Source organism: Galleria mellonella, unplaced genomic scaffold, assembly GCF_026898425.1.
Source record: "Galleria mellonella isolate WM207_F2 unplaced genomic scaffold, CSIRO_AGI_GalMel_v1 utg312, whole genome shotgun sequence".
Taxonomy (NCBI): domain Eukaryota; kingdom Metazoa; phylum Arthropoda; class Insecta; order Lepidoptera; family Pyralidae; genus Galleria; species Galleria mellonella.
The window spans coordinates 3,901,976-3,923,788 of NW_026442074.1; the positions used below are offsets into that span (position 1 = coordinate 3,901,976).

Here is a 21,813-nt window from a genome sequence, read left to right on the forward strand (position 1 = left end):
TTCTATGGTCTCCAATCTGTAATTTTTGTATGTCTTTTTTAAAATAAAATAAGAATTTTCCACGTTTTCGATTTATAACTGATAGGCTGTTATGAGATAACAAACATAAAAAAATACAACCGAATTTAGAATCTCTCTCTCTCTTCGTCCTCTTCATTTTGTAGTTAAAGGTCTTTAACTGTCCTATGTAAAAAGTCTGTCTAATTTATCTTCCTCTCTTATGATGTTATTCCATTTTACATGGTCTTCAGAAACTTACCGAGGACATTAACGATTTTGTATTCGACAGTCTCTTTTAACGGCGGTTAATTCTTGGTCCGACACTTCATATTTTCCATGTTCATTGACTGTGACACCTTCTTCGATCGTCTGCGTGGTCTTTTTAGACTTACTTTCTTGCCTACGACCATTAGTTTGTCCAGATTGTCGGACTGTCGTCGAGCAATATGACCTTGTACTTCAAGAATCCTTCCGATAGCAGACGATTCTCGATTGGAAGAATAAATCATATTTATCTCGTGAGTTTCTAAGGCGCGCAGGATAGATATATTATCTATATATATAGATAGAATAAGAATCTACTTCTTTTCAAAACCGTTTGAAAGACTTGTCCACATTCCACCGAGCATATTTGAATTCTTGTAAAGAGATTTGACATTTTGTAGCATACAAAATTCTAAAGAACACATGTTATTAATTGCTCGGTGTATCTTAAAGACGATTGTGGTCGTAAACGAGCTTTCTAATGCTGACTGTTTTCATTGCTTGAATGCTCATTACATACGAATGTCCTTTTGTATTTAATAATATCCATTCATGTCGTCCCTAAATTGTATGACGAAACATGAGATTACGTAATACGTAATTATTTATATAATTATGAAATACTTCTGTTATGTAAGATTATTATATTTGGTATACGTCATTATATCTACGTATATGATCTATCAATAACCAGCCAAAATTGATGAGTATAGAAACGTACATACATACATACAGACTTATTATAAATTATCAAAATCTCAATGTAGTGTTTAGTTTGATCCCTAAAACATTCTTAAGAAATATTTCTCTAATCATATTTCTTTCTAATCTTTAGTACTTATAATAATTGTTATACTAATAAATAATTATATATATAATCAAATAGTAATATGTCTACTCGGTAGCGCCATCTACCACTCCCATTGGTTCTACAGAAAATCAACATTTTGGTCTGTGTGGTGACTATTTTGGTCGTATAATTCCTAATTAAGTATAAGTTTATTTTTGTATTTCCTTTTTCTTTAAGTTCATAATTTTCTTATGTTTTAGTTGTAACTGTTTTTATTATTACATTATATATATAAGTTACCTCTTTCAAGAATAGGTTGAAGTTACATTTTCTTTCGTTTGAGTCATAATCTTAATTTATTTATTTTTATAATTGAACTGTCAAACTTTATTTAAATCATTGAACTAAATTTTATTCTAGGTAGTATATTCATATTATTTTAACATCCACTGTATAAGTAGGTAGATATTATATTTATTGATAGTATATGTATTTATGTAATATTTTATTATGTATCTTAATATTTTATTTAACTGTATATTTGTTTTGTACACTAAATATTAATATTATATATAAAATCAAATAATAATAGCAACATGTTTTCTAACTGCATTGGGTTGACTGGAAGAGATCTCTGTCAGAGATAACTCCACCCTTGCTCACAATATTTATAAATGCATTAACATTGTAATTTACAAGTGCAATAAAGAATATAAATATATATATATATTTTTTCTTTCTTTTTTCTTTATGTATAAAAAATATCTCTTTTTTTCTGGTTGCCTGCTTTTCCAATCCACTCATTGGATCATATTTGAAATATACAAGTTTTACTGTCATTTAGTTATAGTTAAACTACAATATTATTATTAATTTCTTCTTATTACAGCACGACACATTATTATTGTAGTCACATACTATGTTCGCTCGGATTGATGTGGTCACATGTAAAAAATAACTTTATGTACAGGTAATAAATAAGTCCACATTTCATCCGATACGTTTAAATATCACATAAATAAACAAATTGTACATTTTAGTTCATTAATGTTATGTACCTATGTACTTGTTACTATTCTTTATAAGATCAAATCAATATTGAATAAACTGGCTTTATTAATCGCTAATATGTTTTTATAGATTAATTCTAATTGTACTCCTTAAAATATGAGAAAAGAGTTTAAAATTAAACTCTTACGTTGTTGATATATATTTAAAATATACTATCGAAATTTAACGTGATGCAATTGCAGTTAAATAATACCTATATACCTGATTCGTAAAACACTTGCACTAAAGATGTAGAAGATGTCATTCGTTTCATTCTTGTTATGACCATGACATGGTGCAATCCACGTCGAAACGTCGGCAATTAAAATCAAGTATGTCGATACCTATTATTTAATTGCCGATTCATTTTGTTAATTTAAAACATGATAAAATCTTATTAAACCACAAAAAAATAATAAAGAGAGAAAAATAATGTATGACACTATTATATAGTTCGTATTCACTTACCTGAGGAGTGAAGTTCGGCGGTTGTAACGGATTGCAGACAGGCGGCGCTGCGGTGCTCCCATAGTGTTGCTGGTACGACGACGTCAAAATCTTCTTGTGCGCTGTGGCTTGTGCCCTGAACGCACTCACGCTCAGTTTCATTGTTAGTGAAGTTTATACTTTACTGCACTGTTGTTACGGTCGCTATTTTTATGTATACTTATTTTTTTGAAAGTTCCCATTAAACTATTCGTATTTATTGATTATTTGATAAATTCTATATTTAAAAATTAAATAATAGGTTTTTTATTACTGGCACCATTTTTATCTGAAACAAAGAAAAAACAGATAAATATTTCTGTGTATTACAATTTAAATTTTTAGAATAAAAAGTAATTATTTTTTATACCAGAAACGTGGCAAAAAAGTATACATTCCGTCAGGCGGGTGGGCAACCACAGTTTGGCTTTTGGTGATATTTAAAGAGGAACGCTGCTACCTATCACTCGATCATTACGTTCCTTTAGACGCCTTTTACGACACCCATTTTATGCTGGATGCACACGGCAAATTTGCATAGCTATAAATATATAAATAAACATAGCTAATGTTTCAATTAAATTACATTCGTCCTCCTTCTTAAATATACTTATATAACAAAGCTATACCTAGATTGTGCTGGATATAGGTTTTTTTTTCAAATAATTCTAATATCTAAGAGTTTCGCTTCTCTTCCTTTTATTGCAAAGAAACAGCATGCAGCATTTTACCACATACAGATTCGGAGGTAGCGACTAATAAGTAATTAATAAGTGTCACTCACATTACATTAAATTAAGCATAAATTCATCAAAGATTAAAGTGTCATAATGAAGCACTCAATTAGGGGGCTTGTTTTAATATTGTATGAAGTAATTAATGCGTTAAATTGTTGGCACAATTAATTTAGTCTCTTATAAACACTCCCGTTAATTCTTAATTGTAAAAGTTTGTACACCATAATTCTAAGGGGATTTAGTCAAAGATAAACTCGACAACAATAATAATGTTGAGGGGAAGAAATTTTTACTAACGGAGACTAGTACGGGCCCCATTGCTATCAGTTTACCTGCCTTGTTAATTTCATCTCCACGCGGTTGCCCCGGAAACCATCGTGATTAATTCGTGGTCATCTATTATTATTCATTGATACCCCGTCAGCGTATACCGATAATGCAAGCGGAACTACTATTCTATATTCATTCCATTAAGAAAGTTACACAAAGACCCAAAAATTTAAATCAATGAACTTATAGTTCTTGTAAAGTTGGTTCAGTCGTTACAAAATTTTTTTTATACAACTTAGAATGGCAAACAAGCTGACGGCTCACTTGATGGAAAGTGGTAACCGTCGCCTATAGACATGAGCAGTACCATGGACATAACAGAGTATAGTGTTTCGCCCATGATACCCCCCATGCGTTGCTATTCTTGAGGATTCAGATGTTATTCCTCTGTACCCAGTTAATTCACGCCATATCCCACCCTTCAAACCGAAACACAGTCATGCAAATACAACTGCTTCACGGTAGAAACACGAATGGGACAGAGATACCCAAGCAATCGACTTTTGTACAGTCTCCCTCTGGTAAAATTAGTATATCATCGAAACATGTGTAAACTCTATTGATTTCAGAGAATAATCATGGAAGTCTGTTGACAATCACATATGATATCGCATAATATACATAAAAAAGTGAACAGTAACAATTAAGCATGAGTTATACAGATATATCTATGTATTGGGTGTTTCTGCACATTGATGGCGGAAAAAAGGTCATCACCCATTTCGATATCGCACATATCGGTCGGATATCTACTTTCAAATATGTTAAAAGACTTTTATACAATATTATTTTTTGGATAACAAACTTTTAACATATTCATTATTGAACCAATATCATAGTAGTATTATAACTAAAATATATAAATAATTCTGTTTATACTCTACCCCTAGTAATAAACGTGCTACTAAACTTTGCCTTTTCTGACATTTCACAGCTCGTCACAATAAATTAAAAATAAAATAAAATTTCTAGAATGCCACCGATTTCAGTCGCAAAGTCGCCGGACACAGAGCGATTTTGAAATCGGATCCCTTCAGCGGTGGCCGAAAATAAACAATGAATATTAAAAAAAGAGTAAATTTAACTTGAATTTTCCCTAACGTTTGATAGTGAGGGAGAAGAGGTTATCGACATAAAAGTAATTAAATATATTTATTATTTTATATTTAGCTACTAATTTGCCTTTTGATATATTTAGTTGTGTGACCAATGTATTGAATATAAATAAAAAGTATTAATTATTTTACTAAACTAGATATAATTTATATGTAACTTACAAGTGCAATAAAGAATATATATTAATTTTGCGGAAGTCCATATTACTGGTTAGAATTATTTTGTTTAATTCCGCTACCATTAGTAGTAGCGTACGAGATCCAACACAATTAAACTAAACAAAATAATTGTAATCAACTAACCACTATTAATTATTTAGTTACATATTGAAAATAAATATTTGGACTATTATTAGTCTATATCCCTCTCCACAATTGTAATATTAAGAAGAATAACAAAATTATAATCAAATTTTATTTTATTCAAAGTAGTTTTAATTGAAATTACTTGCGACTTTTTCGTTTTCACATTGTTATTTTCTATATAGTAAAATTTATAATGTTAATGTATAAAAAGTAATTAAATAGCCTGTGTTGCCTTTGCCTAGTGGGATTTTATTGAAGTCATTAAAAGAATATTTAATTTAAGTAAAATATAACACCTGTTATTAAAAATATGATAATAAATAAAACAATATTTGTCGATATTAACCATAGTCAATCCCTAATTCGGATGAACTTCAGCGACGCGGCGCCACATCGTCGAGATTGAACTGCTGGTGGAAGAGAGAGAATACCAAAGTTAATACAATGTTTACTGATTATAAATAAATAAAAAAGAGGATTCGCTTACTTTTGCCTGGTTGAGTTTTAATTGGCTACTAAATAATCATTCGCTTCGTTATCTAAAATATGAACATCCATAAAACAACATTTATCGATATTACTACTAGACATAGTCAATCCCTACTTCGAAAAAGTCTTAACCATAAGGATAAATATATGTACTTGATAGAAGTGGCATTCTTTTATTTTTTTTTCAATACATATACACTGTACTGAAAAAAAATACTCAACTTGGTAATGTCAGCGTTACCAGATTTTTTTTCGGTTCATTTCATCACTTTTTTTTTTGGGGGGGGATAATGAAATAGTAACCCCACCCTCGCTATCGGTATACACCGGCGGGGCACCAATGAAGGATGATAGATGAGGATGAAACAGATCAGTTAGCCCATCGTGACGAATTCAACAAGAATTGTTCACGATGGTTTCCAGGGGAAACCACGCGGAGGTCGACCTGATAGGGCTATATATTGCTAGCAATGGGACTACCAAACTCAATTGCTAATAATCCCTTTCCCCCCATTTCATCACGTTACATTGCAATGTTTATTATTTGCAAACACTGATTTAATGGGACACGAATTGGACATAAGACGTTAGTGTAGCTACATAGTTGGTTACCTTTCATGGGTTGGCATTAAAGTTTTTATTATTGAATTCACACGAGTGTCAATTCTACCAACATATTATGCCTCAATGATATGGCGCCACATCGTCGAGAGAACGGCTCATGGAAGGGTGAGAATCCGAAGTCAATACAACGTTTATTGATGTTTCTAATGTTGACATCTCGATATTGCAAATTCGCTACTCGAAGATTTTAAGTCTCAGAACTCTTTGAAATGTTTATATGGTTTACCAAGACATGTGTTTTGAATTTAAAGGTGTTTTTAAAAACTTTTTAAAATCAGTTTTATTTGTATGGTTTTATTCTTCAGAAACGAAAATGGAACGGTTACTTCGCTTACGCTATTTATATGTATGTATACGCTGGCTAGATAGCTTTTTTTATATAGAACTGGTAATTTAGCTCGGTTTCGTATGGATAAATTAATTTTCGAAAAAAATATTTATTTATTTATTTATTTATTTCTTATTGCATTCCATAATAATAAAGTAGGAGAGAGGTATATATAGTCTATATTAGTTGATTATGAAAATTTTCTTACATTGTTTGATACATAGATAGAACATATTCTGATATATATATATATATATATATATATATATATATATATAACATAAATATATTTGTTTTTTATTATATATAATACTAGCGGTCCGGTACGTGCATCGCTACGTATAAAGTGAAATAATAAAAAAAATATATATTTTAACTATAATTTTAACATCAATATCGCTGACAATTTGCTTTGCACACAATCAATCGAAGCACCACCAAAATAAAATGACCGCATGAATGACATAACAACATGCTTATACTGTCAACACTGAAAAATGTTTTATAAGCTAAAGCGAGGTATACTTTTGTCCTGATTAAATGTGTAAAGTTGCAGGTTACTAGAAATAATAATAATTGGGTACAGTAACGACCGCAAAGAATAATATTACAATAATAATGAATATTCATAAAATCTTTAGAGACTTTAAGTAGACTTTCACATAATGATCCAATTTCTTGTTTGTCTGTTTTGTATTACCATCTGATTCATTCGTCCGAATGGCCCAATTAGCCAATTTCCTCTCTTCCTTATTTGTGTCTTAATTATGGTTTTATAGCATCCCGTTTTTTTTTATACAACTTAGAATGGCAAACAAGCTGACGGCCCACCTGATGGAAAGTGATAACCGTTGCCTATAGACATGAGCAGTACCATGGACATAACAGAGTATACTGTTTCGCCCATGATACCCCCCATGCGTTGCCATTCCTGAGGACTCAGGTGTTATTCCTCCGTACCCAGTAAATTCACGCCATATTCCACCCTTCAAACCGAAACACAGCTATGCAAACACAACTGCTTCACGGTAGAAACACGAATGGGACAGAGGTATCCAAGCAATCGACGTTTGTATAAAGTCTTCCTCAATCGACTTCAAAAATAAGGAGTTTTGCAATTCGGTTGTATTTTTTTTAATATTTGTTACTTCATAATTCCGTCAGTTGTAAATCGATTTAAAAAAATATTTTTTTTATCTGAAAGGATATACTTACAGATTGGTCTCACAAAATTTTTTTCAAAATCGGTTGCCTGGTTTAGTTTTAAAATTTTTTGATTACTGATTTGTGTTTTGGTTTTAATTGACGTTTTTTGTTTTTGTGGGATAATGTCTTTAATTACGTTTTTTCCTTTTTTGTCTTTTTTTTCTTTTCAATATAATAAAATTGTTATCATTTTTATTTTCATTTTTTCCTATGCTTTAAAACTTTTATCATTAGATTTTTCTATTCCAGGTGCAAATTATCAGTGGTAGCTACAAAGTTGGCAGTACAGTTGCCAACTCTACGGAAACAGAGATCGAACGTTGAGCATGCAATCTTTACGCTATTTACTAAGTACCGGCTAATTGAAAAAAAACTTTTACTGCATTGAAATGTTTGGTAACATAACCACCTTACTAGAAATATACTCTGTCAGATCCAGCGTAATATGCACAAATGAAGAAATTATGTAATAGTAGATCAATTTTGAATAGTTGTGTATGTTTTGGATCCCCTAGTAAAGAAAATAAAAATATTTTTTCAATTATTTTCCTTATAATATGTAGGTCAATAATATGTAAAGCTATTCCAAAAAAAAATTGATAGCATCAGTTGCTGAGATATAACACTGTATCAGATGGACAGATGGATGAACAAAGATGCATCATAAGGGTTTCTTTGTATCTTTTGGATACGGTACCCTAAAAATCATTATTTACCCCAACTGGTTCATAGTCGAGTGTCTGCAATCACTAATGGGTCATTATGGATGCGGATAATTAAACTCCAGCAAAGAATTTCGGGGAATGTCGAAGCAATTTGGAAATTTCTTAATTATGTGGCATTCTTTTGAGGATCTATGGCTCGAAAAAGTTTTCAAGATCATTTTATTCTACTATCTATTTATCAATTTGTACTCATTTTTTCATGAACACCAATTAATTTAAACTAACATATTGAGTTAAAACTATCGATGGGGAAGAAAGGTTCTTGAGTGACGACCCCGTACGGACAAACACTAGATGAAGTGATGACCTCAAATGCATTGCAGAGTGTCAGTGGATGCAAGTGGCAAAGGACCGCTCCTTGTGACAGTCTATGGGGGAGGCCCATGTCCAGCAGTAGACGGATAATGGCTGAAATTATGGTAATGTTGATTGAGTTAAAAATTTAATTATCTCTTAAAATATAAAAGAGTTTTACAACTTGGCATTACTTATCCAGTATATCAGAATTCTATTTGAATTTTACAATCAAAATGTCTTACTTCTATATTGGTTCCAGATAAATCGACACGATTAAAGACGCTAGTGTTTGCAATTAATCGAACAACCGACCTTTTTTAAGAAAAATATAGTGTATAAAATTCAATATTCAATTCTTATCAATTTCTTTTATCTATCGTATCTCTTATATTTTCTCTATGGTTTCTGAATAAACTGCATCCTACCATATATATACCGTTTTAGTTCTACAATATTTCTCTAAATAGCGGTAAAAATTCAGTCTAACAATGCTTAACTGAGATTCGAGATCTCAACCTGAACTATTAAATTTTTCAGCTTGCTTCAAAAGGTACGTAATACTATCGTACACGAAGTCACATCTAAGGCCTAGTACAAAACAACAACAGCCTAGAAACTCTTGACATCAAAAGGTAAACCTTTCATAGCATTATAACTTACTGTTGTCTATGATTTATCAAATTTTGAATACCAAAGTTCGTTTGTTCCTTTTGAATCAGATATATGAGAAAATGAAATAAATACTTATACAATAATTTGACGTAGCTTAATAGTTTGACCAATTTATTACAGATATTGTATACTCATTTCTTTATTTTTATTTGGCAAATTATATGTACTTTACACCTACTCGTATTTAAGAGATTAAGCTCTTAAATAAGCTCTTAAATTCATAAACTACAATTAATGTACTCGTTTACGTTTATAATATCTATTAATTTCGAAACTCTTACTTATTAAACTAATACTTTCCTAAAAAATAAAAACTATTCGTGTAAAACCTTAACTACTATTAGTAATAGTGCTTGTTAGATAAAAGAACGGTGAAGGACAAACCTGGTTCACATAGTCCCCGCGCGTAGGCCTTTTGTACGCGTTCTTGTTCTATCTTCAAATTATCCAACACTTTTGTTGATTCGCTTAAGTATCACTGTATGTTGCACGGAGATCGCGGTTGATTGAATAATTCGCAACTGGCGGAGATTTATTCGTGATCTTAGCGGAGCTTGATCAGCTCGACGCACAGTTGGATTACAGACTGATTTTATCCATCTATCCCCCAATGTGATTCCAGATTTGATAGGGAATATGGATAGGTAAGGAGGGTAGAAGGATATTGCGTTCGGAAATGTTTAATATATATAAAAATGATGATATTATATTAACCAGTGCTAAACTCGAATTCACACTACTCATATAATACCGTCGTCTCGGTTTGTTCTCGATCCGAAGACGGTCTGGTAAATTATTACTAAATAAAAAACAATATGTGTATTCCTTTTACAGTACAGTCCAGTTTCGTTCCTATTACGATCAATCTCGAACTGTTTCTACTTACCAGTACGAGATCAAATCGAAAAGGAACCAAGACTGGCACTTTTATTGTGATTTCGACCTAATTTTGATATTACTTTTACGGTAGATATAACTTTTACAAGAGATATTGAATTTTGGGTCTTTTTATTCTCTGCATATTATAACCAAAACTTTTTATTACAAATCACCTTTTACAGTAACAAGTTATTAATTTTCAATTTCTATATAAAACTTGATAACACCGAGTCATCGGATATCTCTAACGTGATTTATGACAGCTGAGAAATAATTAAATATCATTACGTAAGAAAAAGGTATATCGATAACTTTATTCTGAAGAGTATGGACACTTGGAATGATGATTGGTATAAGTGGATATGAAAAAGACAAACTTAATAACCAAGGGATGTGCAGTAGCGTCCCTCCTAAAACATCACCAAAGACAAGTTGCGATTACCAGCCCGCCTGGCAACTACTAGCAGAATCCCCCAAGGGGAGGCCTATTTTCAGCAGTGGACAGTTAACGGCTGGTATGATGACGATGATGAATGTCCGCTATATAATTTTTTTATAAGACATTTCCCATAACCTATTCGTATGTACCAGTATATAAAGTAATCTCTGTATTAAATTAAAATACATAAAATATCCATTTGCGAAATTTCATTTCTATTCGTTAATATATTGAAGTTTAATAACCAACATACAAACATGTTTACCATGAGGAAACTTTGTATGATATGTTTCGGTTCTAAGAGCAACATATGGCAATAAAATTACAGAGTACAGAGACATAACACCTTTGTCCTCATACCTCACCTCCTTTGTCACCTTTGGCAACCCATAAGGGAACCATGGGCGACAGGAACTCTGTTAAGCCCATGGTACTGTTATATTCATGCCTATACGATTACCACTTTCCATCAGGTGAGCCATCAGCTTGTTTGCTATTTAACTTACATAAAAAAAATTGCACACTGATTTCCTTGGCGTGACATGTGTGAATTATAATAAAAAAATATACATTAATCCAATGCATTTGATTACCAAATTTCATTTAAATCTGTTTAGCTTGTAATGTGTAACTGAGTAACAAACATCCAAAGATTACAAACTTTCACATTTATAATATCTATAGGACTATGTGTAGTATGATGGTCATCATATACCTAATGATATAATAAAATCCTTGTATTCTATCAAATAAAATATCTACTTTACTGTATCTAAAATCTTTTATTTACCTCTTAGTTCTGTTGGGTTAAAGGATATAGCGAAACGAGGCTACTACTGTTTTATGGATCACCTACTATCGACTACAATCCTTAGGGCTTATATATAGACTTACCTGCAATATCAATCACGAACTGTACTTACGACTTAGGTTTGCAATATGTTTCAAACAAAACAGAATTTATTTGTTCCCATGCTAGAACGGAATCGAAACAGTATTAAATAAAAGGGATTCAATACGCTCCAAAAATGAAATAATTAAAATTGTGTTCAACAATAAAGACGACACCAATTGTGACAAAACTGGTTATTTTGTTTTAAAAACTATGTACAAAAGTCGATTGCTTGGGTATCTCTGTCCCAATCGTGTTTCTACCGTGAAACAGTTGTGTTTGCATGGCTGTGTTTCGGTTTGAAGGGTGGGATATGGCGTGAATTTACAGGGTACAGAGGAATAACATCTGAGTCCTCAGAAATGGCAACGCATGGGGGGTATCATGGGCAAAACAGTATACTCTGTTATGTCCATGGTACTGCTTATGTCTATAAGCGACGGTTACCACTTTCCATCAGGTGGGCCGTCAGCTTGTTTGCCATTCTAAGTTTTATAAAAAAAAATCTACTAAATTAGTCTTGATTATATTTATATCGAAATAATCTGTAAGTATATCCTTTCAAATAAAAAAGCATTAACTGAGTTATTAGGTAACAAACATTAACAAATATAACGGAATTGAGGACCCCTTCTTTTGATAGCCGGTTAATGTGGTATAGACGTACTCCTATATGGAATGGAGAAGGATATAGGTTACTTTTTATCTTGATCAGTAAACGTATTCCCAAAACAAAGTCCCAAAATAAATTGTTTTATACTAAATTCGTCTCTATTAGCAATTTTAACCGTGTTAGCAGGATGTTGATCAGAATAGAGAATAGTCAATGTCCTTTTCCATCCTAAAATATTATCATCATAATCATTATCTGTCCACTGCTGAACATAAGCCTCCCCCATAGACAGCCACAAGGAACGGTACTGAGCCACCTACATCTATAACTCCTTGCAATGCACTCTCCATCTCTTAGTTAAAATATTTTATGTATACTCTATAACAACTTGTTGAGCAATTAAGGTGCCATGAGATAATGAACAAACTTACTCTTGCACTGAGTTGACGCTGAAGATTGTTGGCTCTTGATAAAATTCAGATTACGTTTCTATAAGTGAAATAAAAATTAGTATCATTTCCACAGACTTTTATTTAATTATATACTTTTTTATTTATAATATCAGTAGTTTACTTCTCTTCGAATTCCTTTGATTAGATCACTGTTCAGAGTATTTACGGAAGCTGAATAAACACCTACTCATATGTTGATTAATTGTCGGAGTAAAGTAAATTAATGGGCACAGATCCTTAAATTTCTAATAATTACTATTAGCTTTCTAGAGACGGAAATGATTTACAATAAATAATGAGTGTTTAAACATCTGGAAGCGAGCGAGAATGAAACTTCTACTTTTTGTCAAATTCAGTGTTCCCTAAAAAACCTTCGGAAATCCGAGATACCTTCTAGAATCGTCTAAATTGGCTGGTTTAGCCACACTTTTACGCACAAAGACCCAATCACCAGATGAAATGTACAAAATCCCAGACAAAAGTACTCTAATGTTTAATATAGTTAATAGTTTTATTTAAACTAAATGAGCGTACAATCTGTACCCTCAGAGTTTTTGGGAAACTATTTTCTAACTATAATAAACCCATTACAACCGCGACACGCTGTTAAAAGTTTTGGGGTACAGGACACAGAGAAGTACTTAATGTGAAATATAAAATTCTAACTAATATTAAAAATGCAAAAGTGAGTTTGTTCATTTGTTGTGCTTTTACCATGCAAACTGCTAAATTAATTATAATAAATTCTGGAATAGAGTTAAATGGAATCTTGAAAACGGTTATAAACTATATTTTCTCAAAAAATTTATAGAGGTGTGATGAGGGAAGGAATACTTTTTGTATGAAATATTTTATTACATTGTTTTGTTATTTGCTTTAAACTTTGCAGAATTATAGTTTATCCTTACTAATATCATAAATTATTATTAAAAATAAGAAACACTGATATTAGGAAGAAAACCAAAATAACAGATGCTCTTCAGTATAGTATGAAACAGAAGTGGAGATGGGCAGGTCATATAGTGAGGTACAAAGATAAAAGGTGGACTCTCCAAACAACAAAATGGCGAGGTCCAGCAGGAAAAAGAAATGTTGGAAGGCAAAGAAAGAGATGGGAAGATGACATAATAAAGACAGTAGGAAAAAACTGGACAAGTATTGCTATAGATAAGGAGAAGTGGAAAAAGATGGAGGAAGCTTTTACCCTTGGGGACCACTGAAGTGGATAAAAAGCTATAATAATAAATAATAATAATATCATAAATGTGAAAGTGAGTTTGTTTATTTGTTACATTATAGTGGCTCCACTGCTTAATCAATCACTATGAAATTTGATATACAAATACTATATGAGGGGGAAAAGGACTACTAATTATCACGGTCAATAAACATATCTCGGACGCACACAAAGAACGGACAAAAGTTAGTATATAATATAACAATTATATATATTTTGGAACATTACGAAAGAGTATTGACTATCCAAAAAATCCAAAAGCCAAGATAGAGATTAGCATTATAAAAGTATTTCGGTTTGAAGAGTTGAAATTTCGGAATTATTGAATATGATATTGAAACACGTCTAACTGCTCAGGAATCATAATTTTTTAATCGATGATAATGGTATAATAACTCTATTTACGCTATCGGTATAAGTTAGCGGGACACCAGGGAGAGATGATAGGTGAGGACAAAAGCAAGTCAGTTATAACGTGAGGAATTTTACAACAATGTTTGATAGATGAATATATCCATAAACAGACATAAAGGTGAAGGAAAAGAACGATGATTTATTTTATAATGAATAGAGAACATAAGCAATCGAAACAAAAGAAGTGGACATGTAGAACATTTGAATATTTTCTTCTATTTTATTAAATTACAAATGATCGTACAGAAAGACTTAACCACGATGGTTTCGACAAGAAACCGTATAAAAATCGACTTGATAGGATATAATGTTGCCAGTTGGGATATTAGATTTCATTGCCTACAATTTCTTTCCCCAATCTATAATCCTTTTCCCTATTTTCATTTCTTTTCCAGGAATGTCGATTAGATATAAGGAATAAATATTCACGATGTACTGTTTACGTCTCTGTGTGAAGACACTTTCTGACACTTTGCATCATTTCGGCCGTCAACGTGTTTGGCTTTCTAATTTACGATCACTATAATTGATATAGGAATAAAAGATATAGTCATCAATCTCCGACTGCCATTTTGTTCATACACGTTTTGCGATATGTATTTCACTTCTAAGCAAGGTATCCTAAGGCAAATTATTAGATCACTACACGGAGCCTAGTATTAACTATTCGGCAAAATTTACTGCGAAATTCGCAGTAAATTTTGATGTGTCGTAAAACATGCATAACTAAAAAGGGTAGTCGGATTTTGATAACTAATATGGAAGGTTGTAAAACTTCTGGTAGTAATAGTGGTGGCCACTCTTCGAGTGTTGGTAATCACACACATATTAATAGTATCCGATTTAAACAAAATCATTCTAACGACCAGTGATATCATCATAGTCGTAGAAAATTGACGGATCTGATAAAGATTACATATATAGATCCGTCAGTATTCTACGACTATGACGATATGGACTTCCGCAAGATGACTTTAATTTATTTTTAGTTTAGATTAGAAAGAGGTTTCTTTAAATCGAAGCATTTGGCGTTCCATTGTTTCTGCCTACCCTAATGGGAGACAGGCATGACAGATATGATAATAAAGACGATGATTTAGATTATTTCAGTAAAATAATAAGAGATTTGTTCAGATTATAAATAACAATCAATTTTTTTTTCATTTATTTATAATATCTACGAAATACAGACTACAAACATAAAACAGGGCAACAAAACTCCATTTGGGGTTTATCCATCATGTTCAAATACATTTTTTTGCACAGTCACTTATTTGGTAAATAAACGACTATAACTGGATATTCGATGCACATCCTAAGTATGACAACAAGGAAAAAAGTTTTCTGTATTTGGCATGTAAGTGTTTGATGTAGGCCCACGTCACTCCGAAGATAAAAAAAAAATCTTTTTTATGATATAGAGGGCAAACCAGTAATGCGGCTCACCTGGTGGTAAGTGACTACCGCCGCCTATAGATACTCGCAACATCAGAAAAATTATATTGTCGTCCTCTTAAGAAAGAAATAGCTTTTTGTGAAATCTATGCAACCATTTTATAAAATTTTTACATTTAAATTTAAAGATGATAGGTCAACTATGATATCTATTTTAACTTAAAATACATTTTAATTAATAGTAAAAATGTTATAAATTATTTTAATTTGAATCACTATATATATATATATATATATATATATATATATATATATATATATATATATATATATATATATATAATTCCGGACCCTTAATTATGAGCGGCTGTGACGCGAGCTCGAACTTGACTAACCACTTTAAATAACAAGTAAGTTAAACCAATAGTTATTACATAAATACATAATTCTTATCAGGTGTATATAAAAAAGTGAAATTGTTTTATGTACCTAATAATTTTAGATTGAAGACAGACTGTATTTCAAGAGATTCATTTTTTGCTTACAGCTGTTGAGTTGGAGGTCGATATTTTTTGTCGTTTCTCGCTCCATGTTTCTTTGGGGAAAATGCTCAGTTTCACAGATAACACTCCCTTGAAGGGATGAAGAAGATTAATGATTTCTATTACACCCTGTATACCGAGTGACATTAAACTGAAATCAATATTATTGGAAATGAAAAGAAGAAAATCATATATCCTGGATAAATTTTATTAAAATTTCTTCGCTCAATACGGCTCTTATCGTCTACTCTTATAACTGAAGTGACTCCGGTGCTGCTCGACACCGAGCTAGTACTGTCGAGCACGAAGTGAAATATTAAATGACTTGCAACCACTCAACCTCAATTTCAGCGTATAATAATAGCCTTTGACGGAATACGGTCCATTGAAGAAATAAGATTTTAATCATTTCCCAAATTCTAATTGTATATGTAAATTTAAAAGTCATAATATAACTACCTATTTTCTGCGACTTCGCCCGCGTGTAACAGTAGAGCACTATCTTTTTGAAACTGGTCAAAAAAGCTTTGAAGCTTAAAGCAAACAATATTGCACTTTATTCGTATAATTTTACAAAGTAGAATCACGCGATAATTATTAAAATGACTTTACAAATTCCCATTTAGCTAAGCAGAGGCGTTAAAAAAGAAAAAAAAAACAAGTTTGAAACAAACAAGAAAATAATTTAATCCTAAAAGAGAGAGAGAACGTAAGCGAATTAGCAAAATTAAATTTTGTGCCACTAAATTAACTGGCTTTTTGCGATTTCACTTACGTATTAATTTATTATTCATTATAATTTTAATTTTATCATGAAAGTTGCTCAATTGTGAGTGTGAGTTGTGTTACATAAATGAAATCCTGTTTAGTTCTTTTGCTTTGGCGTCTTTCTGTCAATCAACATTCTTGTGTGTTGTGCTCAGTTGTGAGTTGTGTTACATAAATGAAATCCTGTTTAGTTCTTTTGCTTTAGCGTCTTTCTGTCAATCAATATTCTTGTGTGTTGTGCTCAGTTGTGAGTTGTGTTACATAAATGAAATCCTGTTTAGTTCTTTTGCTTTGGCGTCTTTCTGTCATTCAACATTCAAATCACTTTAATAATTTAGCAGTGTGAACTTTTCATATTTAGAAATTTCTCTTTATATTTCTTTTTATATTTAGAATCAATAAAGACAAAGATTCAGAAGATAAAAAACTTTTATTTTTCATTAACTGTTATATATATATATATATATATTGTTAATATATATATAGTAAATAAAATAAACATAAGCCAAATGGGCAGCAGAGTCCCTCTTTAAACAACACCAAATTCTAAATGTGGATCCACATGGCGTGGGAACTACTGGCAAAATCTCCTTCTTTTGGGGGAGGCCTATGTTCAACAGTGGACACTTAACGACTGATGATAATAATGATGATGCCAAATGGTTATTAACTCATCATAACTTAATCTTTACAATGTTATCTATCCTTACAATATTTACCAGAGGGAGATTTTGTACAAAAGTCGTTTGCTTGGGCACCTCTGTCCCATTCGTGTTTCTGCCGTAAAGCAGTTGTGTTTGCATGGCTGTGTTTCGGTTTGAAGGAATGGCAACAAATGGACCCCCCATTTGTTGCCATTTACAGGGTACCTCTGTACCCTGTAAATATATCCCACCCTTGAAACACACAGGAATACAACTGCACACGGAAAAACACGAATGGGCGAAACTGTGTACTCTGTTATGTTCATAATACTGCTCATATCTATAGGCGACGGTTACCACTCTCCATCAGGTAGGCCATCAGCTTGTTTGCCATTCTAAGTTGCATACAAAATACCTAACTATCTTTCTTACTAATGACTAAAAATATTTGGATATTTGTTACTCAATCTCGTTTTAACGAGTGAATAGATATATCAAAAACTGAAGTATATTTTATATTGAAACGTCATCCAGAAGAGGTCTGTTTCGTAGGTTTTCCTACTTCTAAAATCCACGCATACGAATCCATGGGCAGAAGCTAATTCGTAACAAAGTTAATCATTCAATATGGTATATTCATTGTACGAGTAAATACAAACATTACTAGCGACTTAACCGCTATAGCACATTGAAGCAATTACCTTTCAATTTTCATTTCCCACTTCGTTGGGCCCACGAATGAAAATGACATCGTATTTCACCATAAACATACCACGATACATTTTCCAGTGTATTACATCCGATTACTTCAAATGCGACCTTATCACTCAGGTAATAAAGCCCATATGTATTTGGCTTGCAGTAAAATTAGCACCGCTGATATAAGACGGTAATTTGCGTAGTGCGGTGGATCCGTAAATATTTGTTACAAATAATACGAGAGATTGTGTCAAATAAAATATTTATAAGTATTCTTTGAAGTTAAAAATTATTAAATAGGTTATTGAACAAAAATATCGATATTTCTCCGAAATAAGTTAATAATAAGTGCGCTAAGCTACGTTTTACAGAAGTTCATATAAGATTAAGAATAACTTTACTTCATTGAACAAGATTAACCTATGACACAATATAGCTTTGATCACACATTAAGCAAAATCAAGTGGAAGTCAAAGCAAGAAATTCAATAGCAACGGAACGGCGAATAGAGATAATTCAAATAATTTAGTTCAATGTTAGTTTTTTTATTTAAGGGTCCCGCGATTGATTACGATCTCATCTGCTGAAAAACAATGCATGTACATATGTGAATGCGTGCTTGCGTGCTTGCGTGCTTGCGTGCTTGCGTGCGTGCGAGCGTGCGTGCGTGCGTGCGTGCGAGCGTGCGTGCGTGCGTGCGTGCGAGCGTGCGGGCGTGCGTGCGAGCGTGCGTGCGTGCGTGTGTGTGTGTGTGAGTGAGTGCGTACGCACGCTCGTTATACACGTTATGCATATTTTGCTTAATTCCGCTGCCATTAATGTGCGTGCGACTAGCAACATTTAGTACTGAGGACAAACTATAAGACTAGACTAGTAGAAACTTTATGATTTTCTCTATTAGTATATTAATCAATAGGAGTATATGCTTAAAATGTTTAAAATTTTAAACGTAGCGAATTTAAATTAAAAAATAATAAGCAATAATTTGAACAGAAATTGAACATTGAACAGAAAGCTATTCGAATTCATATATTTATTTAATACCTGAAATGCCATTATAGAATTTATTATTGTATAAAATAATGTCATTCATTAATATAGATTAATTTGCAATTTAATGAATAAAATTATATAATTTTGATGTAATGTTCAAAAAATGTTTACGCAACGAGCAATGTTAAAAATTCCAATATTTTTACTTTGAAGTATCTCTATTGGAATGGACGACACTCAGACACACTTATATTGTTATTAAATTTCTTTATAAACCGCATTTTATATTATTATTATTTATTAACAAATATGTCGTTTCTCCAGTAGTTATTACTTTGTATGTATAATAAATTGACAAATATAAACTTTAATAACGGATTAAGCTTAGATGATTTGAAATTTAGTCATATGCATATTTTTCCCGAACTGCTGAAGAAAGTAATGATTTTCTTTCTGGATCTTTGACGCCAATTGCCTCTTTAAATAAAAAGTTTGTAGATTCGTTTTGTGGAAACTTCTATATAATACTACATAAAAATAGTACATAACAGATACATACAGAGAGGGAAAGGGTTCATATCATAGGGACCTAGCAAACATATTAAAGGTTTTACAGTGCATATTGCTATCAATGATGCTAGCAATATACAGTTCGATCTCCACAGGATCCCCCTATAAATTATGGATGAATTCATCACAATAAGCCCAACTGACTTGACTTCATCCTCATCTTATTCTATGGTACTTTGATAGCGTATACCAATAGTGCAGACGGAATGACTATTCCATTCTTGCACATAAAAAAAAACTGCAGGTCTCAGGAAAATCAACGCATAATGCATTTTGTGATGTCATGTCCACGATACCGTTCATATCTATAGGTGACAGTTACCACTTTTCATCATGTAGGCCGACAACCTGTTAGTTTCTGTTCTGTTTCATAAAAAAAAATCAATAAAAATCAAGGTTATTTCCAAAACAAGGCATCGTTCCCACGAAATAGCCTCAAATCGCTCCCGCTGGGATTTCCCTGGAATCATTCCAGGGAATGTTCAATTCACACTTATACATTATTCGTATGCTGAACTCTTTTCCCTTGCGACTTGTCCTTGTATATAGAATGGAATTTAGTGATAATATATTACTATAATACACTCTTTAACAGGAGATGGGAGAATGGATTTTATATTTTCATAAAAGATATGTATAATATTTTTAACCTACGACCAATCACAAAATAATATAATTATTAATTTGTTTGTATTTATGTCACGCAATGTCTTAGTCTCCGCTTAGTCAGTAATTCTGTATCAGTTTTGATAATTCTTTAAATTAGTGATAGGGCGTATATATTGGTTCTATAGCTATTAATTTTATTATGATTAAATTCATTATTTTTTAAAACGCAAAATCTTACTTCCTACAATATAAAACTGTTCTAAACAAACTGAAAAATATGAATCGAAGAAATCTATAACTATAATCAATCTGTAGAGAGGTCAATTCTGTACATGAAATATATTTCCAAAATGACTATCAGGGGGCGATTAGTGATCGATACCAATGCCAAAATTGCAATCAGTAAAATTTTTGTCTGTCTGTCTGTCTGTATGTTCGTTATAGAAACAAAAACTACTCGACAGATTTTAACGAAACTTAGTACAATTATTCTTTATACTTCTGTGCAGGTTATAGTATACTTTTCATCACGCTACGATCAATAGGAGCAGATCAGTGAAGGAAAATGTGTCTGTATTCATATTAACATCTTCTTAAAATTGTTGTAAATCACAAACCATTTATAGTGCGTCCTAGAGAATGCATTATGGCGGACTATCATGTTCATTTTTATGGACTTTCTGGTAATTACACAATTTAATTCAGAGGCCACTCATACGCGTTCCGTTAGTTTATATTTGTTAAGTCGAGTACTGAATTAGTTACATTTACTTTAAATTTTATATTTTAGAGGACTTGGAATGATAAAAAAATCTGACAAACCACCAGATGGAAAATGACAACCATCGCCCATAGACGCAAATATAGACGTTAACAGCATCAGATGTCGCAAAATACGCTGCGACTCTCACTATAATGCTCATGCATTCTCACCCCTGAGGAATAATGTAATGTATCCGTACCCTGTGATATCACAGCCATATCTTTAAAGTAGCTACATAAGCAAATCATATTTATGTAGCTTTACTCCTATTATGTCTTTGTTTATTCTTATTTTTATTGTTAAGTGAAAATAAAGTATACTCATTCAATCATTCGATATAATAGCAAAAACAAAATTTATAAGACATAGATCACACAGAGAAAACAATAGGCAGCATTATCGCTATCTCAAAAACAGGAAAATAAATAAAGAAAGATAAAAGAAATACTCGTATTGGCTATAATATTTATTCAGTTGGATAGGGC

The 21,813-nt window shown here is 31.9% G+C and overlaps 1 protein-coding gene across 1 annotated transcript in view; it reads right to left on the reverse strand.

Moving 5' to 3' along the window:
• LOC113515231 (uncharacterized) overlaps positions 1 to 21,813 on the reverse strand; it is a 436,442-nt gene that overhangs the window by 209,251 nt on the left and 205,378 nt on the right. Inside the window, exon 2 of the mRNA XM_052895915.1 lies at positions 2,573 to 2,879. Coding sequence (XP_052751875.1) covers positions 2,573 to 2,713 — 141 coding nt within the window. The 5' untranslated portion in view covers positions 2,714 to 2,879. The remainder of the gene's footprint in view (positions 1 to 2,572; positions 2,880 to 21,813) is intronic.